At 36.6% G+C, this 24,000-nt stretch overlaps 1 protein-coding gene across 3 annotated transcripts in view; it reads left to right on the forward strand.

The window, feature by feature from the left end:
- Positions 1 to 1,244: 1,244 nt before the first annotated feature.
- The window catches only part of LOC121386556, a 42,357-nt gene continuing 19,601 nt past the window's right edge, over positions 1,245 to 24,000 (forward strand). For 2 of the 3 annotated variants that reach the window (XR_005959672.1, XM_041517496.1), the window contains exon 1: positions 1,245 to 1,378. Coding sequence is in view for 1 of the 3 variants with exons in the window: in XM_041517498.1 (XP_041373432.1) it covers positions 5,578 to 6,423 (846 nt within the window). In the remaining 2 variants the exon portion in view is untranslated. Of the gene's footprint in view, positions 1,379 to 5,496; positions 7,559 to 24,000 lie in introns of those variants that run through there. The other variant, XM_041517498.1, reaches the window with a different exon arrangement.

Raw genomic sequence — 24,000 nt, forward strand, 5'->3', positions numbered from 1 at the left:
TGTATTCTTAATCCCACAGACAGCATAGCAGATACAACAGCCTTTGATGTACCAGTCGTAATGCACTAAAGTACTGTCAGAAATAGAATAAAAATGATTTTCGTCGATTATTTCTTACATATTAAACAGACAAGTAAATATTTTGTAAATATCTATTTAATTATAGTCTACCTAATTTAGCATTTACTTGTTTTGGCTCTCATTGATGTACAAGATGGTGTTTACTCTTGAAATTAAAAGAAATATGTCAGTAAACAGGTGATTTGTACACTTTATTGGAACAGACTATAACAAAGTTTGGTCAACATAAATATTATGTTAATTTCATTGCTGTTACAATATGTGAGGGACCGTTTCTGATGATGGTTTACCCCTATTCCTCTCCAAAACAAAATATTTGTAGACATTTATAAGTAATGTTTTAGCAAAACTGGCAAGAACCATTTCGAGTTTGTGATTTATTTTCCGGTATTAAAGGTGCTATCTGAAAGTTGCATAATGACAGCTATTGCAAATCATGTTTTATTAAATTTTGTTTTAACATTTAAAGACTACACCTTTAACTATATGCCCATAAATTAAATGATTATAGAAAATGATTTTATCTACTAGTAGAAAATACATTTTTATTGGAGAATCTTTATCACAAACAGATGCTCACATATAACTTCTGATATAGCACCTTTAAGTGGTTGCAAGACTGTGTAAATTTCTACTATACTTATATTGAATTTATATTCACTAAATATGCTGGTCAAAATTAATAATTTATGCTGCAATTCAAAATAATCAGTATTAAATTGAAAGTTTGTTTATGGGTAAATGAAATTGACACATATTCATCAAAATGTGTTATAGTCTGTTCCAATAAAGGTCACAAATCTCCTGTTTACTGACATCTTTATTTTAATTTCAAGAGTAAACACCACCTTGTACATCAATGAGAGCCCAAACAAGTAAATCCTAAATTAGGTAGAGTATCATTAAATAGGTATTTACAAAATATTTACTTGTCAGTTTAATATGAAAGAAATAATTGATAAAAATCATTTTTATTCTATTTCCGACACTACTTTAGCTGGAACGACCAATCGCGCAGCAAGCGAGCGCTTTTTCATTGGGCTACGTCCCGCCCCGTTTAGTTGTCAATAATTCAGTGAACCGTGTCTCATAACTGTGGTTGGAAAGTCAACGAAATTCCGACAGCGTTGGGCGTCACGTTTCGATATTGAATAATTTGCCTACACGGCTAGAGAGACGGCGTGTGTGACAGCAGATGTAAGTGATCTGGGACAATACCTGCGATATACCTGAACCTAGACAATCTGCCCGCGTTTCGAAAACAAAGACAGTGACGTCATTTGGACGGAGTAACCAGGTATTGTTCGGTATTATAGTTGTATATTTCGTTAATTAGAATGTTCAAGAAGAGGCAATAGTTATTACATGTAGAGGGGTACGCAGAGAGAATAACGGGTACTTTTGGGGTAAAAATTGGTTTTATTTAACCACACCGCTAGAGCGAATTGGGGCAGGACGTAGCTCAGTGGTAAAGCGCACGTCTGATGTGCGATCGGTCTGGGATCGATCAACATCGGTAAGCACATTGGGTTATTTCTCGTTCCAACCAGTGCACCACGACTGGTATATCAAAAGCCGTTTTATATGCCATGTAGAGGGTTTCATCTCTAACACTATATATCAAAACTATCAAATGTGATATCCAATAGCCTACAATTAATAAATCTATGTACACTAGTGGTGTCGTTAAACAAAATATATTTACATTAATTAATCACCGGCTATTGGATGTCAATGTGTGAGAGAGAGAGAGAGAGAGAGAGAGAGAGAGAGAGAGAGAGAGAGAGAGAGAGAGAGAGAGAGAGAGAGGGAGAGAGTGTACATGTATTTGAGGGCCCGAACCTATTTGTGGATGTTCGGATGCACGCTCACCCAGAATAAGTTTAAATATCAGAAGTTAGCATAGGGCCTATGGCATCTCCATCGTTTTGAGCACAGCAACAGAAAAAAAGGAGGACACCATGGCCCTATCGGCACTCACCTCTTCCGCAGCCCCTAATACACAATTTGAAGAAGAAAACTTGTTCGAGACATGCAAATAGCATACATACAGACATAGAATAATGTAGATGCGGTGTGCCCATTAAGGCGTAAACATTTTTTTCTTGAAACTGACCCTACTTGGAAAAAAAGGGGCTTACCCTAATTATCTTTCCCTATTTTTACAGGGCCCCATGAAAAACGCCGAAAGGCAAACGCCCTGAATTTGGTTGATCCATTGGGCTATTTCTCGTTCCAGCCAGTCCTCCACAACTGGTGTAACAAAGGCTGTGGTATGTGCTATCCTATCTGTGGGATGGTGCATATAAAAGATCCCGTGCTACTAATCGAACAAAGTAGCCCAGCGGGTTTCCTCTCTCAATATCTGTGTGGTCCTTAACCATATGTCTGATGCCATATAACCGTAATTAAAATGTGTTGAGGGCGTCGTTAAATAAAAGATTTCTTTCTTTCTTTCTTATAAGGGAGGACATGTAAGAGAAACACAGAAACAATTAGGAAAATAAACGTCCACAAGAAACTTTATATGCATAAAATTTGAATAAATTGATAAATATTGTTGCTAATTGAAAATAATCAATTTAGAATCCACCTTACAAAACGTTTTTCATGTATCACAAAGTGCATTGTGATGTTGAATTTCGTGATACTTTCATATCCCACCATACCGTTTGTTGATTTTCTATAATACAGTTTGAAACCTTGTAAAGTTTCATTTATACGTCCTTGTATCTTTTAATTTGTCCTTGTAAAGGTCTCAATAGTAACATTGATATACTCTTTCCTTTTCCTGTTTCATGTTGTTGGAAAAGTAAAATGAAGTTTGTTTTATTTAACGACGCCACTAGAGCGCATTGCTTTTTTTTTTATCTTATCATCGGTTATTGGACGTCAAACATATGGTCATTCTGACAGTTTTTTAAAAGGTAACCCGCTGTCGCCACATATGATACTATTTTACCAAAGGCAGCAAGGGATCTTTTATTTGCGCTTCCCACAAGCAGGATAACACAAACTATGGCCTTTGTTGAACCAGTTATGGATCATTGGTCGGTGCAAGTAGTTTACACCTGCCCACTGAGCCTTGCGGAACACTCACTCAGGGTTTGGAGTCGGTATCTGGTTTAAAAATGCCATGCCTGGACTGGGATCCGAACCCAGTACCTAACAGCCTGTAGACCAATGGCCTAACCACGACGCCACCGAGGCTGGCGCCATGTTGTTGGAGACGTGATAAATATAAATCAAATACGTCACTGTGCTTTGGAAAACGTTTATAACAGGAAATCTCTGTACACTTTATAAATGTTGTATCTAGAAATCGCAGTACACCTCTACAGGAATTCTAAGTACACTAAAACTTTACACTGGTGTTAAGATAACGTGCATTCGTACATATACTACTCAAAAGAATTTAAGGGTCAAAAATGTATAACCAAATAAGTTTCAGAGTGTATTAGATTGATGATTTATTGTTCCATATTTACAAAAAACCACAAATAAACGTCACTGTATACAAGAAAGTCACATGACATGCTGTCAAAGTTGAAGGTTGTCAAACATGGATTTTACACATTAGAACATTCGTTTAATAGTGTGTGAATACACCCCTGGCGCGAATACACTCGACACATCGCTGCCTCATGCTGTTGATCAGACGTCTGAAGAACTCTTGCGGAATGGCCTGCCACTCTGCCATAAGAAGTTGACCCAGATCATGAAGGTTGGCCGGAGGGGCATGGTTATCCCAAACTCTCCTGCCTAATTCGTCCCAGGCGTTCTCTATTGGGGCCAAGTCAGGCGAATATGCTGGCCAATCCATCCTGGCGATACCTTGTTGTCTGAGAAAGTCCGTTACCACCCTGACGCGATGGGGTCTGGCATTGTCATCCTGTAGAACTGCCCCGCCGCCAATCTGCTGAAGGCCTGGGAGAACCAACGGCCGGATAATCTCATTCAGATAGCGGATTCCATTCAGATTGCCATCCACCACATAGAGGGGGTCCTGTGGTGGATAGAGATGCCGCCCCACACCATGACGCTGCCACCACCGAACCGGTGACGTTGTCGAACGTTAACGTCAGCGAAGCGCTCCCCAGGACATCTGTAGACACGAACCCGACCGTCGTTGAACTGAAGACTAAACCTGGACTCATCAGTGAACATCACTCGACCCCACTGAACACGTTGCCACCGCAGATGAAGCGTGCACCAGTGACGTCTGGCCGTTCTGTGACGTGGTAGGAGTGGTGGTCGAACAGCCTGGCGACGGCAGCGTAGATTATTGACTCTCAGACGATTGCGTATGGTTTGATCAGACACTCGAGTTCCAGTCGCAGTCCGCAGATTGTCACGTAATCGGCGTGCAGTGGTTGTGCGTTGACGTAGAGCCATATTGGTGATGTAGCGGTCCTCTCTATTTGTAGTGCTTCGGGTTCTTCCCGAACGTGGACGATTTCGAACAGAATTCGTTGCTTGGTACCGTTGCCACAGTCGGCCAACGACACCAAGTCTCAGAGCAACATTTCTTTGCGTATTGCCACCCTGAAGCCAAGCAATAGCCCTTCCTCGATCTTCGATAGTCAGTTGAAGTCGTACCATTGTCGAATTTGGAGTGTGCACCGTACACAAACGCAAGCTCCAATTATACGGAAATTCAGCATTGGGAACATGGAATACACGTGCAAAGCGTGCAAATGAAGCGCTTTGTGAAAAAGCAAGTTATGGGCACTTAGTAGACCTTTCGCTTTCACCCTAATTTACGTGCAAATGTAAGCATGTTTTCGCCATTAGAACTAGTCGACATTGTCAATGACAGTGGATTTTAATTCATTTATGGGTTGCTTAGACCCACTTTCGTCAAAATGGAACAATACCATGCGTGACATTATGGTTTAGCTAATATAATTGACATTCAGAAAATAATGTCGAAAATATCGTCTGACCCTTAAATTCTTTTGAGTAGTATACATAAACATTTATTTATACTTTCTACCTGTTACGGTGAACCACCACAAAAACAAATACACTAAAGGTAAACATGCATTTAAAGGACAACAAGCAATAATGTACCCGATTAACTAATTAGCACAACTTATGTACAACTAGCCTACCAACTAATTTCCTTTTGCCAAATTACACTTCAGTAGAGATGGCATAAAGTACATATAAAAATATATTCCGAAAATAAAGTAGGAAGTTATAAAATTTAGCTAAAATCAAATACCGATACTCACAAACTCAGAAAGATTCCCTTACATGTATCACATCTATATATAATATAATCTAATATAATCTATAATATAATATAATATAATATAATATAATATAATATAATATAATATATATTATATATGAATTTCAGTATGAATGGGTCCTTTAACTAAAGATGTTTTTCAAACATTTATTTTAAAGATAAAACTAAGACAATCTGTGGACACGGTTTTTAACCTGGGAAACAAAGCCTGTGCTGAAAGCAAGTAGAAGATTGTGAATATGTCTCCTGATCTGCAACAAGAATGTATTCCTATTTTCAAGATCCTCATCTGGGTTAGCATCTTCGGGAACTGCTTGGCGGTTTCTCTGATGCTACAGAAGAGAAATATCCCATCATCTGCGTACATCGTCCTTCTGTCAACACTGGATTGCTTGATCCTCGTACAGCTGTACTTAAGTCTCCAGAACGAGCTTCCACCACTCCGTGACTTGTACATCCTCATAGTGATGTCTTCAGTCCAGTCCAGCATGTGCAAAATGGCCGCTTTGATCACGGAAAGGTTGCTGCTCCAATCAGACAGAACAGTCAGTGGGCCACGTGTTGGAGAGATTTCTGGCAAATGGATGCCATTGTTTATCACAGTGTGTGCAATTTCCCCAGTCGTCCTTCTTGTGTACGTCTCACAAAGTCTGGAACTAGGCGGCGAATGGCGTTTGCTGCTAAAGATTCTTCAAATCCTGCTGCTCCTTGTCTTACCCTTAGCTGGGATGGCGTACTTGGTCATCAGCATTCGTCGGTTTCGGAAGAAGATGGTGCAGGCGACTTCAGACTATCCCATGAAACACGGCGTCTTGGACAATGACTTTAAAGCTGACAGACAATTCACCACATATCTCTTTTTCATAGCCATGGTTTCTTTCGTGACATACCCGATATATGCCACAGTCTTAGTAGCTGATTACATGTTTCCTGAACTATCGGGACATGGAATTGGTATTGTAACATATTTGACAATTATCGTGCAGTGCGGGGTCAATGTATGTCTACAACTGGTGCACACAAAACTATTTTGCCGTACAGTTCCTCCAGTTCAAGATTTTGTAAAAGGACAAAATAATGGATAATGATTATTGGGATTCCCTTTTGATTACTAATTCTCGTTCTATCTAGTGGCATATCAAAGGTGGTGGTATGTTTTATTCTGCCTGTGGGATGGTGCATATGAAAGATCTATTGCTACTAATGGAAAAAATGTAGCGGGTTTCAAACATTTAATCCTGAAAAGGTTACCAAAGGTATTGTAGTTAATATTTTATTCTTAAATTTATTAAAATATGTTGTTGTACGTGTTGAGGCTTTTAAATAAATCACATATGGCTGATTTTATTAAATTCTGAGTGCATATGGAAAATGCAATATAATGGATAAACGATACCGCAATAAACATCATAATAATATTCATTTATTTCATTTCAACATATTTTCGTGCTTATATCCAATTAATGTTCTTCCTCGACTAATCCTGTACCTACTAGCCTGTATTCCGATGGCTTAACCGCCGCGCCACTGAGGCCGGTTGTTAATAACAATAAGTTTATTCAATTTACATGATCTCTTAATTAATCACAAACATCACAGACGAGTTATTGAGCTTGATTTTAAACAGTATCGAGAAGCAGTCAAATAGTTCTCGAACGTTGGTGCTGTTCGTTGTCGCTGAAAGCATCCCTATTTTACGTGGATGACAAGACCTGTATATTTTGTTGCGGTCTGTAATTTTGAGTAATAATAAGGCACACAGTATTTTAACTTTATTGTTGATAGTTATATTGGTTTGCACATTTTATATAACGAATAACCCGTTAGTTGCTTCGTGTAGCGCTTTAAAAACATTGTATGTAATTGTATGCTGTTATAATATTCCAAAGGTGTAAACGAATTGGCCAATATCACTTCAAAAACAAACCAATCAAGCCAAATATTATGCTTATTATAAGTGGCATATCTTTAAGAGAAGTTATAAATTACATAGTATTCACGCTTCATTGATGTATACCTATTATACAAAAACGCACGAACACACACACACACACACACACACACACACATTGACATTAAATTTAGTTTATTATCCAACTAAATATATTTAATATACATCTTTGGAGTAAAAACAAACATGTAACTGAATTTGATGATATGAAATATTTACTGTTTCATTGAATCAAAAAACACTTTACACTAAACTGCGGTTGTATTGTGTTCTATTTTGTTTTGTTTTGTGTTTGTTTGTTTATTTCTATTGTGTAGATTCCTATATTTGTGACAAAAGAAAACCTGCCACAAACATTTAACACAGAAACAAAGACATTGTCCTGTTATAAAAATACAGTTCTAATTGGTAGTAACATGCGACACTGATAATTATTTGTACTATTATCTATTCCCACTAAGTTAAAGGGACATTCCTGAGTTTGCTGCAATTTTCAAAGGGATATTCCTGAGTTTACTGCATTGTAAGATGTTTCCGACTAATAAAATACTTCTACGATTAAACTTACATATTAAATATTATTTCTTGTTTAGAATATCAATGTTTATATATTCAGTGTGTTTCTGGTCGTTTTAATATTTGCAAGAAGCCCAAACTGGACTTTATCTTCAAATAATTTCATACGTATGAAAAATATATTTTAGGAAACAAAATGAAATTTAACTTATTAGATCAGAAACACGTTTAATATACAGCCACTAATATTTTATGCAGAAAAATATATTTGATATGTAATTACAATCGATAAAAGGACTCTGTTAGTCAATAGCTTCCTACAAATTGCAGCAAACTCAGGAATGTCCCTTTAAAGAGACATTCCCGAGTTTGCTGCAATTTTTAAAGATGTTATCGACTAATAAAATGTTTCTACGAATAAACTTACATATAAAATATATTGTCTTGTTTAGAATATTAGTGGCTGTATATTAAACGTATTTCTGATCGTTCTAATATTTGTACTAGGTTAAATTTCATTTTGTTTCCTAAAAATATATTTTCGTACATACGAAATTATTTGAAGACAAAATTCAGTCTGAGCTTCTTACAAATGTTAAGACGACCAGAAAGACATCGTATATACAGACACTGATATTCTAAACAAAATAAAATATATTTAATATATAAGTTTAATCGTAGATGTATTTTATTAGTCGAAAACATCTTACAATGCAGCAAACTCAGGAATGTCCCTTTAAGATGGTATCGACTAACAGAGACTTTTTAACGATTATAATTACATATCAGATATATTTTCTGCATAAAATATTAGTGGCTCTATATTAAATGTGTTTCTGATAGTTCTAATAGTTGTGTTAGGTTAAATTTCATTTTCTTTCCTAAAATACAGGGCTCGAACGTAATAATTTATCACCCACGGCAATTAAAAAAACCGACGGCAATTTTGAGTGTGCCGACGGCATTTTTTTTTTTAATTGAATGTTGCAGCAAATAAACTTATCTGAAAGGTTATTTTTGTGTATGTACATGAACATAGTCAAATTTCATCAATGTATGTCAATAAACTTCAATAAACAATAATTTATTATAAATAGAATCATGGACTACTAGTATAAGCTAACATTTAACGGAATCTGGTGTTTCTGAGACGAAGTTGCTCACGTTTTCGGTGAATATGACATGAAAATTGTTCTATGGATGACATTAAATTTTATATAATGTTCTGGCTGGGAGAAAATTAAAGGATGGTCGCGCAGCCCCACCCCATCATTTACAAAAATATAAATAAATAAATATTTTTTTTTAAAAAACAACAACACACACACACACACACACACACACACAAAACCCCCCACAAAACCCCCACAAAAAAGGAACGTTTCTTTACTGTATATCGTTGTGTGTTGGTCGGCTGAGGAAATGTCTATCCCTTACTTTTCGCCGTGGTATCTGGTACTGGTTGGTACGATGTACCTTATTTTTTGTGCACTGTTATTTTAAACGTAGTTCAGTTAAAACGGAGAGTCGGTCTGACATCATGCTAACACGATCAAAGTTTAATGTTATTATTTTAATAAAGATTTTAAGATATCTGAAAAATAAAAATAAAAATTTAAGCGATCCCCTACCTTGGGATAACATTTTTCTGTTCTTTTTATTTCCATCTTCATCAAGTGAATCGATCGCATTGATATTGCCAGCTGATAAAAAGTAGTTTCGTTTTTGTAAAGGCAGTGTGTATATTATTTGGCACCCAAGATAAATGATTTTAATAATGAACACTACCACTTCCCTTTTTATAAGCGGTGATATCCTGGACCCATATTCACAAAACATCGTAAAACTAGTTTTACACGTAAACGTAAACCTAACCCATTGCTTACTTGGTCATGCATATGCTTATTTCATGTTGAATAAAATAATTGGATTATATCGCGTCCCTGAAATGATCACTTCAGTAGTGAACTGAAGCAATGTTTAGTTCACAACAGTGGTACGTGTATGTTTCATTGGATGCATTCCACGTATTGAGCTCTTTTCTATCACATCACTGAATTCGAGCAATTATGTCAACGTATAATTATGCACGTACATGGGAAGGGGCAATATGTCCATAAGTGTGTGCGTATTGAGAGTGGTAGGTTGTGTATAAAATTACTGTATAACTTTATGTACACACTAAAAGAATTGCCATTTACCACCATTTTGTTACTACATTTCCATAATTTATGGTTATACGTTTTATTTTTTATTATTATTTTATAAAATTTCTTTCAGTAAATATTTTTTAATGCATTGTGTTTACTTTATGTATGTTTCTGGCTGTTACAGAAAGGCATGACAGAAGTACTATCAACAGTGGTAACAATTTGATATAAATACAACGTTCTGTATATGCTGAAAACAATGTGTTAAAGGGATTTCGGTCGATTATAGGTGTTATAGTTCCTTTCGAACTTTATAATTGTAGAAAGTTTATATAAAGTTAGGAACTGTCTGCTAATTACGCACTTTCAAAGTACAGATAAATAAAAGTTTATCTTACTAAAACAATTAAAAAATAAACTAAATGAATTACTGTATGCAGACAATGTTTATTTTTTAATTGTTTTACTAAGACAAACTTTGATTTATCTATACTTTGCGACTGTGTAATTAGCAGAAAGTTCCTGACTTTATATATACTTTCTATAATTATAATCCTCAAAAGGAATCATGACAACCTAAAACAAACAAAATCTACGTTAACAGTCCCTTTAAATACGAAAGCAACCAATTATTGTTTATTGATTGGTTTCTGTACATAAGTAAAAGAGAGGAATGTGGTTAAAACGTCTGATACTTCTTACTTCTATATTGAAGGGCCCAGTAACGTAGTTTTCGGTAGTTTTAAGGTTATAATAATACTACTAGTTCCTTTCGAGTATTATAATTATAGAACAGAAAAACACAAAGTGTCAATTGGTAGGATTCAAATCTACTGCGCCGATTCGCATGACATTTGACAGCCCGCGACCACAACTACTCGGCCACCGGGTCTTCTACAAAAATGGAAGCCCAATTAACCGGAGTTATGAATGTCAGCTGTCAAACACACAAACATATAAAAGTTTGTCTTAATAAAACATAAACTAAATGAATTACTGTTTGCAGACACTGGTTTGGGGTCTTTTTTTACTAAGACAAACTTTGACTTAGACTCCCTTCTGAAATTTTAAACAGTTTCACAACATTTTGAGTTATATAATACTTAAGAAATAGTAAATGATGTCCAAACACAATTTTATAAAATATTGTCGAATGCAATACCTTATTTTCTTATTGTAATAATTAGGGAATAACTATGTTGTATTTGACCATCTGCGGACGCTATTGCTGGTTTTAATGTCGCAAATTGTTTTATCGGCGACGCGAAGCAGAAACGGTAAAACGTAGATATTTTCGACCGTCAAACGATCAAATACAACATAGTTATCCCCATTCTAATGTAATAATTGCCATTTTGTCTATTTTGTTACAAAAAAATTATAATGTTTAGAAGGAACCGAGAGTTAATAAAACTATGGTCAATACTATCTTTATTTAAATCGTACACCTTACAAAATATAGTCTAAACGAATAAATATAAAAAAAAGGAGTGCAATACCAATATTTTCTCATTTTATATTTGTGTTTTATTGATTTAATTACGACAATATCAACCGATATTACAGATTTTACAGAATCAGGACACTAGTCACGATAACCCCTGCGCGTGCTGTAACCTCACCGTGGTGCAGGGGTGTAACATTCTCTTTGAGAATGGCCAATACAGCACAAATTGAAGTTTAGAGTAAAATTCGGTGTCCGTAAAATTCTGTGATATTTGTATTTGTATTTTTGCACAGTTCTTTACACTGTTTTTGTTTAAACCTTGAATTTTTATATTGATGTTGATCATCACTTTATTTATTTGCATTACCATAGTTTGACACCCAATAGCCGATGTATTTTTCGTGCTGGGGTGTCGTTAAACATTCATTCATTCATTCATTCATTCTAGTCACGATAAATGGTGCCAGAAAATATTACATTCTGCATTACATACATGCGTACACACACACACACACACACACACACGCACGCATGCATGCATACATACATACACACACATACACACACATACACACATACATATATACATGCATGCATACATACATACATACATACACACATACATACATACATACATACATACATACATACATACATACACACATACATACATACATACATACATACATACATACATACATACACACACATATACGTTGAATCTGGTAAAGCTGTAAAAAGAGATAAAATAATTTTTCCAATAATTTACAGTCGACGTAGCGTTGATATTGGTAAACTTATGAAGGAGGAGTTTTTAAATCTGCAAACTGTTACGAAAAACCCTATTACAGCACGTCCGGTTATTGCATATAGAAAAAATCCATCTCAAGGATATCTTAGTCTCCACCCGACTACACGCCGCTGAAGCCTCTAAGCCAATCCATTTTTCAGTGGTTGGTTTGTTGTTATCCCTTTCCTAACAATTTTTTAAAAACAAATACATCGTATCCGGCTGTAAACAAAACATAGTACTAGCCAAATAAATTTAAAACAAGATCGAAAAACAGTTATATTTTGTATATCACAACGGTCAATTTAAAATCAATTTCAAATCCCTGGGGCAAAATTAGAAAATAACAATTTTTTAGTTTTAAAAAATTCCTGAGCCAGTGCGTTCATTCATTCTTAAATACATACATACACACACATATACATACTTTTTTCCTTCTTTTGTTTTGTTTTATTTAACGACGCACTCAACACATTTTATTTACGGTTATATGGTTAAGGACCACACAAATGTTGAGAGGAAACCCGCTGTAGCCACTACATGGGCTACTCTTTCCGTTTAGCAGCAAGGGATCTTTTATTTGCGCTTCCCACAGGCAGGATAGCACAAACCATGGCCTTTGTTGAACCAGTTATGGATCACTGGTCGGTGCAAGTGGTTTTCACCTACCCATTGAGCCTTGCGGAACACTCACTCAGGGTTTGGAGTCGGTATCTGGATTAAAAATGCCTCGACTGGGATCCGAACCCAGTACCTACCAGCCTGTAGACCGATGGCCTGCCACGACGCCACCGAGGCCGGTCTTGTGTAACAAAATACTATGATGCAATGCATACATTATAAAAACAGTGAAACATTTTTTTGCTAAAAATGGCCAAGGGCTGTAACACTTTCACGTGACATAGCAACTGAAAGTGTATTTTCTGATTATTGTTGTGTCGAAATAAGGCACAACACAATGATTAATTTGGGTACTGGTGTTTTTGTGACAACTTCTGTTCACACCTGTTACAAGATAAATGGATATATTGAAATTAGAAGATGAACAAACAGAAAATCTGTTTCAAAATACTACATTGAGCATATATTTACCCTTAACATGTACATAATGTTTAAGAGGCGACTACCCTAATTTAGATGTCAAGATCAGGTCAAGGTCAAAGGTCAAACTAAGATGGTGTTTAAGAAATTCTGAAAAAAAGCCCACTAAATTTTGAATAATTAAACTAGTACTTTGATTGTCAAACCCTCAAACAAATGGTGGTGTTTTTTGTGGGTTTTTTAAAGGTGCTGAGGATCTCAAGAATACAAACTTGGTACCCTTGAATATTTTGAAATATTGAAATATTCAAGATGGCATCGAGGATCCAAGATGGCTGTCAAAATAGGACTGGCTATATACCAGATACGATGTGTGGACCCGAGTCGACAGCGCATCCTGGAGGCCAGGAGTTATCTACACGTCCCACCCCTTATAGTGGGGCGGCTAACAATGTTTTACACGTTTGATTAAAAGCATGAGATTTGCCTAACCCATAAAACCCCCACAACAAATGAGATATGAACCCCAAGTGGCCATGGATGATATACAAATGTCCTCCACCCCTTTTAATGGGGCAGCCAATTTACCTGTGTTTTTATCAGGTTTTTTTTTTTTTTTAAACAATAGGAAAAATTGGGGTAGGAAATCAATGGCTCCATTTCTAAATCGCTACTAGTAGTTCTAGATAAGTAAAAATCGGAGTATGAAAATTTACTAAATGTGCATAAAGACAAATGTACCACACAGGTACCAGTAAATACCAATTTTTTAGTTTTAAAAAATTCCTGAGCCAGTGCGTTCATTCATTCTTAAATACATACATACATACACACACATATACATACTTTTTTCCTTCTTTTGTTTTGTTTTGTTTTATTTAACGACGCACTCAACACATTTTATTTACGGTTATATGGTTAAGGACCACACAAATGTTGAGAGGAAACCCGCTGTAGCCACTACATGGGCTACTCTTTCCGTTTAGCAGCAAGGGATCTTTTATTTGCGCTTCCCACAGGCAGGATAGCACAAACCATGGCCTTTGTTGAACCAGTTATGGAACACTGGTCGGTGCAAGTGGTTTACACCTACCCATTGAGCCTTGCGGAGCACTCACTCAGGGTTTGGAGTCGGTATCTGGATTAAAAATCCCATGCCTCGACTGGGATCCGAACCCAATACCTACCAGCCTGTTGACCCACATATACATACATGCATACTTACATACATATATACATACATATATACATACATTAATTTTTTATGGATGCCTCAATAGCTCAGAAGGTATCGTGGCAAGTCTGCAATTTGCGGGCGATTCGGTGCCATAGGTTCGAGTCCCAGCAACGGCATGGGACAATTTGTGAGGCCAGAAAGGATTTAATTATCCCCTGCACCAGTGCGTTGATATCTATGTATGTAATCGTCAACCTCGACATACATACACTATATATAGATATTCATACATCAATACATACTAGCCAGTGCCAGGTCTGGCCACTCTTTCATGCTCGTAAGCGGGATCGACCGCGTAAATTGTAGACCCCATGCATATAGCTGGGTTAAATAGCATCCTCTTTATGGATGCCTCAATAGCTCTGCAATTTCCGGGCAATTCGGTGCCATAGGTTCGAGTCCCAGCGACGGGATGAGACAATTTGTGAAGCCAGAAATGATTTAATTATCCCCTGCACCAGTGCGTTAATATCTATGTATGTAATCGTCAACCTCGACATACATAAACTATATAGATATTCATGCAACAATACATACATACATACATGCATACATACAAGCATGCACACACACATACATACATACATACATACATACATACATACATACATGGAACGTAGTTGGTCTGATTGGTAGCGTTCCGGCCCAACAATTGCGGGTGATTGGGTGCCACAGGTTCGGGTCTCGGTAACGGCATGAGGAAATTTGTGAAGGCAATAAAGGATTTTAATATCCCCTGTGCCAGTGCGTCATTGAATATATGTATGTTTAAGTCAAAACCCGACATACATACAATAGAGATATTCAAAATATAAAAATGCATACATACATACATACATACATACGTACATACATGCATATATACATTCACACAAACATACACACACTCACACATACACACGCATGAATAAAATACAATCAATTAATACATACATACATACATACATACATACATACATACATACATACATTACATACATACATACACATATACATACACACAATCACACATACACACATACACACACACATACATACATACACATATGCCAAAAATTCAATCAGTTAATTCTTTAAGAAGAAGAAATGCTTTATTTAAAGATGCACCCACCTCATTTTATTATAGTTACATATAGTTAAGAACCACAAAGATAATGAAAGGAGAAATCTGATGCCGCCATTTTATGGGCTACTGCTACTGAATAAGCAATAAGTGGTATTTTGTATGCACTTACTCGCAGACGGGGCACTACATACCACGGTCTTTGGTATATACCAGTCATTTGGCACAGGTTGGAACGCAAAATGTCCAGTGGTAACCAGCTCCATCGAGTAGGTTCGATCCTGCGACCCAAACACCTCAGGTGAGAGTGAGAGCTCTACCGACTGAGCTTAAATCCCTCGCATGAATATATTTTAATAATCCGATTTTTGTCAAACTGTTCATTAATACACTATTATTTTCCTTATTACACGTTTTTTTCCCCATATATATTTACGTTTTTGTCAACTGCGACATTGATATTCAGGCTTTTTGAAGAAACTAAATTGAGGATACATACTAAAAACAATACAGACCGTAAGTTGCCTTACTAGAGGGATTGGGTTTGGACATATTTTGAAATTAGACACTGCATTTTTCGAATTTGATGCATTTTGAACAGCAGTTTCCTTACCACGATTTATACAAAATTACAATGTCACACATGCTATACATATATTAATTGGTAAGATTTAACGCGCACGTAATGTTTGTTACCTTCAGTATCCTGTGTTAAAACCCCTGATATTGTCCCTCTCCAACCCCATTACAAAAGAGGAAAAGGCATTGCAAATATTCCAGACTTTCTGCAAGGTCAGTAGACTTCAGCATCATGACGACGTCTAGATATGGCAAAACGAGATGTATTTCGATTTCTTAAAATTACAAGAAACTGTCATTCTGGAATTGTTTGTTTAACAACACCTGAGCACATTCTAAATTACGGCTGTTTGGTGTCTTAACATTATGGTTGTGACACTTGGTCTAGATAGTGAGGGAAGAAATCTGCTCCCACTACATTAGATATGTCTACTGGAAAACAGGAAATAATCTTCATATGCACAGACATAATATCAACTAGCACGGTATTTAATATATAACAAACATTGTTACTGGTTGGGACGAGAAAACCCCAATGAGGAGGATCGATCACATGACTCAAAAGCACCTCGATTGATCGCTCTACAACTAAGCTAGATATAACGTAACAAACAGCTGCGGTTATTCTCAAATGGTCCATTCCGCTATTGTGTGTTCCACAGCTGGTGTATCAAACTTTGTGGTATACGCTATTTGTTAGTGTGAGTAACAAACCTATTTGCTGATAGTCGAAATGAGAAGCCTATGTGGCAGTAATGATTGTCTTAAATACACTAAACTCAACAACCTCAAATTGAAGAAATGCTGTGCGGTGTCGTTTAAGCACACGTTCCTTTCCATTTTTGTGTTATTACAATTCAAGTCGGTATCTTATTACAATTCAAGGTAGCTCTGGTTATTACAAATCAGGGCAATTCTTTCTTACAAATCAAGTCAGCTAGTTTATTACAATTCAAGTCAGTATTACAATTCAGGGCAGTTTTTATTACAATTCAAGGCAGCTATTACAATTCAGGTAATTTATTACAATTCGGGGCACTACACATGCACAACGTCATAGTGTAAAGTTAAAATTCGCCCAGCTCCATTTAATAATAGGATTTTGGCTGATGAAAATATTAAAATTACGGGGTTGGTTGACACAGGGACTCAGGTTGGTAGTCTGAAAATGTATGAAAATACAGTAACAAAATAAGTTGAAGTTCTTGTGATTGGATATGATATTGAATATCATATATTCAATGTTGTCAAATTTCAGACAGTAATTTAAAAATAAAGAATAGTATTAAAACTGTTGTTTAAAAATGGCAAATTTTGCTATTCAGGTGCCAAGAAAAGGCGTTTAAAGTCATCCAGTTCAAAATATTTTCCGGCGGAGCATACCGTCGGACCACTCTAGACTTTGACCTTTGCCCCCCCCCCCCCCCCCACTCCCCCACTTAAAACAAAACGCTCCGACGGGCTTGATGTTGGATTTTCGAGCCATTTCAAAGTTTGAGAGAGCGATAGCATCCCATTGGATCTGCTCCTGTTTTTCAGGCAATGAGCTACAATCATAATAATATTATATGAAAAATTTCCTAAGTCATCCCAGGGGCGTAATCTAGCTCAGTCGGTAGAGGCTTGCCTAAGGAAATTGGGTCGTAGGATCGAATCCCCTCGATGGACCAATTCTCAGGTTGAGGAGAGTGGATCTAAGTCGGTTGTTAGATCGCTCTCCTGAAGGGCTTGGGTCGTAGGATCGAATCCTCTCGGTGGAACCATTCTCAGGTTGAGGAAGTGGAATTGAACTCAGTTGATTGCCGATGTATTTTTCGTGCTGGGGTGTCATTAAAGATTTGTTCATTCATTGATTACCCATTAGCCGAGTTGGTAAAGCGCTCGACAAGGACGAGCTGGGGTGAACATTGCCAACAGTTTCACGCACATCAACCGACGTGCTGTAGCGGTGTTGGTAATATAAGAAAACAATATAATTAGTGAGGCCCAAACCGCATTTCGGAAAGGCTATTCAACTGCGGATGATATTTTTACATTACATCACTTAATAGATATCCTTAAAAAAACGAAAGAAAATGCTATATTGCGCTTTTGTTGATTTTGAGAAGGCATTTGATATGGTACCCAGAACGCTACTTTGGCATAAACTTCTGCAAAATAATATCAACGGTAAATTCTTTCGAATTATCTACGACATATACCAAGGCCTAAAATCACTTATTCTTATAAATAATAAACAATCGGCTTTATTCCCATGCAACCGGCCTCGGTGGCGTCGTGGCAGGCCATCGGTCTACAGGCTGGTAGGTACTGGGTTCGGATCCCAATCGAGGCATGGGATTTTTAATCCAGATACCGACTCCAAACCCTGAGTGAGTGCTCCGCAAGGCTCAATGGGTAGGTGTAAACCACTTGCACCGACCAGTGATCCATAACTGGTTCAACAAAGGCCATGGTTTGTGCTATCCTGCCTGTGGGAAGCGCAAATAAAAGATCCCTTGCTGCTAATCGGAAGAGTAGCCCATGTAGTGGCGACAGCGGGTTTCCTCTTAGAATCTGTGTGGTCCTTAACCATATGTCTGACGCCATATAACCGTAAATAAAATGTGTTGAGTGCGTCGTTAAATAAAACATTTTTTTTTTTTTTTTATTCCCATGCAATATCGGTATCCGTCAAGGTGAAAATTTATCCCCAATTTTATTTTCCATGTATTTAAACGATATAGAAGATTACTTAACTAACCATGGATGCCAAGGAGTTGCCCCTATGTCCGATAATCAAACTTCACCGTTAGATATTGTACTACATATGTTTTGTTTGTTATATGAAGACGATACCGCACTTTTATCAACCTCCGCAAACGACTTACAACACACCTTAAATATATTTTATCAATATTCTTTAAAATGGAAATTTAAAATAAACTGTAGTAAAACGAAAATATTAAATTTTAATGGAACCACTAGAGATTATAAACATACTTTCAAGATCGGAAACACTGTCCTAGAGAATGTAAAAGAATATAAATATCTTGGAATTATCTTTACTAAATTAAATAACTTCCGTATTACTAAAACTAAGCTCAGGCAACAGACTACTAAGGCCATGTATTTTGTATTATCAAAAGCCAAAGATAATCATTTATCAACCGAATGTAAATTAAAACTGTTTGATTCAATAGTTCTTCCAATCTTGTTATACGGATGTGAAGTCTGGGGATATGAGAAAATTGATATATTTATTTCCGTACAAATACATTTTTATAGACATATTTTACCTATTAAGATAGCAACACCATTTTTTATGCTCTTTGGAGAGCTAGGGAGACTTCCTATTGAATTAATAATTTATAGAAGAATGGTATGTTACTGGGCAAGGATTTTATCAGGAAATCAGTACACTAAAGAATTTAGCAAAGTTTATAAAAGTAATTATGAATGCATTTAAACATCCTTCATATTTCACATCCCCAACCCCCAGAAGTACATTTTATATATATATATATATTGAACATTAATTTACCAATAACAATTTTAACTAGTTCTAACGGCTAAACAGTTTATATATTTGTATTTTTTATGAATATTCACAGCTTTATGTTGTATGCAAATGTTCATAGGAATTAATTTAACTTTTGTATTTCTCTTTCATCTTGCCACGTGTTTATAGAAATATTATGTATATATTCCTCCTACGCCGTTGTGCAACGGCCAGAGAGTAAATAAAGTCTTGTCTTGCCGAACAAGGATGATGGCAAATAAAGAAATGTTTTGTAATGGAGAGAGAGAGAGAGAGAGAGAGAGAGAGAGAGAGAGAGAGAGAGAGAGAGAGAGGGGGGGGGGGTAACACGGTGCGGCATGGTCTCGTGTTCAGTGTATTCGATAGTTAATTGACACAAGGTACTATGGGTACGACGCTCTTAATGGCTCAAACTGCCTACAGGACAATTTATTTTGCATGGTATTACAGGTGGAAAAGATGGAACAAAGACAGTTTGAAAGAAATGAAAGTTTATTTTATTTAACGACACCACTGGAACACATTGATGTCAAACATTTGGTAATTCTGACACGTAGTCATCAGAGTGAACCCGCTACATTTTTGTCATAATGCAACACGGGATCTTTTATATGCACTTCTCACAAACAGAACAGGACATACCACGGCCTTTGATATACCAGTCGTGGTGCACTGGCTGGAACGAGAAATAGCCCAATGGGTCCACTGTCGGGGATCGATCCTAGGCCGACCGCGCATCAGGCGAGCGCTTTACCACTGGCTACTTCCCACCCCAAGATGGAAGAGGACGGATATTATCAAGCAAAGGAAAGACCAGAACAAGGACCAACACTTGGAACAGACCTTACCGTCCGGACATGAAAGCCCTTTACTGCCGCTATATACGAGTCCTTATAAGGGCTGGGGGCGGGACGGAGCTCGGTGATAAAGTGCTCGCCTGATGATCCGTCGGTCTAGGATCGATCCCCGTTTTGCATAGGGGCGTCGGGTTTTTTCGCGAAAATTTGAAAAAAATAAATAACAAATAATGGTGTGGTCTATCACATATTAATGGGGAAGTAGTTATCTTTCTAAAATAATAAAAGCTTATGGGAACTTGATTCGTCTCGTCACGAAGACATCTAGAATCCTATTGTGACTTATGGGACGGTCGGACCAGTGTTCTAGCTAGCAATAAATAGAGGGGCGCTGCGCCCTTCCCCAGTTTGGTGCCGCCCTGCCGTGTTTGTTACCGCACCACCCCTGATTATCGCCGGCCTACCCTAATTCATTGTCAAACAAAAATACAAAATCTTGCTTTCCACTCAAAGTGTGTATAGTGTTGTTTCGAGTTTGAATTCCCAACTAAAAAACATTGTTTGGCCACAGTTGTGAAAGCCGATAGCAGTATCGTGGTGGGTTTTTTTTCTTTCTATTGTTAGTCGATATGACTGCAAACGAGCAGACAGGCAGTCTTACGAAGCTTGAATGCGAAGTAATCCTCACACCGTCACGCACATAACCACACACCACCTAGCAAACACCTAGTTGAAAATAAACCAGCATGATAAACTTCGACAGAACGTCAAATGCGAAATATATTTTGATAAGTAAATTTTTTAAAGTAATTTTTGCCTTTGAAAATACCCAGACCAAGATGCATATAGTTTTAACTAATGTTAGTAGTCCTTATCAATGACATATTGATTGCATCTTTATATATATAGCACAGAGTAAACTAGCAACACTGATTATTTGGTCTATGTAGGCATAACTGTTTTGTCAAAAGCTAAAAAAGAAATGTTTTATTTAACGACGCACTCAACATATTATTTTACGGTTATATGGCGTCAGACATATGGTTAAGGACCAAACAGATTTTGAGAGGAAACCCGCCGTCACCACTACATGGGCTACTCTTCCGATTAGCAGCAAGGGATCTTTTATTTGCGCTTCCCACAGGCAGGATAGCACAAACCATGGCCTTTGTGGAACCAGTTATGGATCACTGGTCGGTGCAAGTGGTTTACACCTACCTATTGAGCCTTGCTCAGGGTTTGGAGTCGGTATCTGGATTAAAAATCCCATGCCTCGACTGGGATCCGAACCCAGTACCTACCAGCCTGTAGACCGATGGCCTACCATTGTCAAAAGCATGTCTGCAAAAGCTATTTAATGAAATCTATCTAGACCTTGACATACAATAATAGCCGTTTTTAAATGCAGTGAGCAACGTCTTACAAATATATCCTTATGCCAATTTTTTAATTTGTTTGTTCTTTTATTTCTTTATTTCTTTTTATTTATTTCTAATCATTCTTTCTTTTTTATTTCTTGATTTCTTTTAATTATTTCATTTATTTATTTTAAATTACATTTGGGCATGATATTAAATAGTATAAATACTATATATAATAGAAAAAAAGAATAGGATTTTTTTTTAGGTGATCCAACCTTTTGTAAAACATTTTAATAGTTAAAGTTTGATTTTGTTTAACAACACCACTAGACCATATTGATTTATTAATAATCGGCTATTGGATGTCAAACATTTGGTAATTTTGTAAATTTAGTCTTAGAGAAAAACGTTTTGCCATTAGTAGCAAGGGATCGTTCATATACACCATCCCACAGACAGGCTAGCACATACCACGGCACATACCAGTCGTGTTGCACTGACTGGAACGAGACGTTTTTAATAGTGTCTATATTTAGTACATTAGTACAATAATATTGCATACGGCGATGAATGTACTGGGTCATCAAACATCCAAATTTAAGAATAATAAATTTGGGTTTAGAAATTGATTGTCCTCCTTCCTCCAAAAACGTTTCGTAAATTAAAACCAGCATAGATATTCCTACATATATGATGTTTATGAATGTACAAAAATTGGATCATATCCAGCACTTGCCTCAAAAATAAAATGTTCGCGTTAAAAATGCCCTACAATTAAATTAGCGCCCTGCCCCATCAGCATCCTAGCTAGAACACGACGTTTACGGACCACGGTGGCACGTCTTTTGACAGAGTCTGTATTAAGATCAGTTTTGAAAGCAATATCTCTTTTACTTGTAATACTGTTTAATTCTCTAATGTAACTGATGAAACTAAAAATACGTAACTGACGAGATGCTAGCCCTACAAAAGAATTTGAAGTACTACTTTACATGTACTATGGGTCAGTGGTTGGTCAACAACGTTTTGATTTAACCTATAGGTAGTACTAAACCAAATAACTTCCGGTTGGGTAAAAGTTCGAGGTGCACCCAACTTTTGATAGAGAAGTGAACACCACAAGTCCTGTGATTGGTTATAAATGTTAGTGTGTTGGTTGTAAAAAATAATAGTTTCATCTGGGTAAAAAAACAAAAACAATTTTATTTCATCTAGTACCAATGTGTCAAGTAGCCTTGTGCTTGAAACATGTATGGGGTACCTGTAAAAAAAAGTACTCGAATTTTGTGCGGAAAATAAATAAATAACTGAACCTATCCAGCCCTGGAGCTGAGCCTTTACGGTTACGAAACGCCCCGAGCAGTTCCTGGAGTTTAAAAGGTGCATTATACGGTTTATCATGATCCGGGCTATCATCTTCCTGGAGGACCGGACTATCTTTTTCCATTTTAATTTTCCTTGTTTGAAAATTTAAAGAATAATTAGTAGTTGCCGAATTTTGTTTGAACACTTCTCCTAAGGCATTTGCCTTCTGTTGGTCATTAAGGTAAATTTTACTATTTTTAAGGATATTATTATTTTTGAATGACCTCCCCTGAATCCTTTTAATCTTAGACCATACCTCTTTAATTTTTTAATCCTGGTTCAGCGAACTACAGAACTGATGCCATGAGGCGTTTCTTATTTTTATAATATTCAACTTAAGTTTATATTTGCTATCTTTAAATTTTTGAATATTTTCTACTGTCCTATTCTTTTTCAAAGTTTTTCTACATTTATTCCTATTAATTTTAAGTTTAGTAAGCTCTTCGTTCCACCATGGTACCGATGAGCGTTTAATATTATTACTAAAAACTGGTATTACTTTATCTGCTATTTCTATTATAGCTTTAACTAAATTATCATTAAACTTTATTCTTAATCTGCTCATGATCCAACAAACCACACATGTGTCTAAACTTGGGCCAGTCAGCTGTATTCATACTCCATTTTTTCTTATTAATATTAATATTATTCCAGTTTTCCAAAATGTTATAAGTAAATTTAATGGGAAGGTGGTCGCTACCCAGCTCCTCAAGAACGTCCCACTCACATCTGGCTGCCATATTGTTAGATACAAAAGACACATCTAAACAAGACCAGGTGTGGTGGGTGTCCGATAAATAAGTATGGCTGCCATCATTAAGACAAGCCATATTTAAACTATCCAT

This window comes from Gigantopelta aegis, chromosome 12, assembly GCF_016097555.1.
Source record: "Gigantopelta aegis isolate Gae_Host chromosome 12, Gae_host_genome, whole genome shotgun sequence".
Classification (NCBI taxonomy): Eukaryota; Metazoa; Mollusca; class Gastropoda; order Neomphalida; family Peltospiridae; genus Gigantopelta; species Gigantopelta aegis.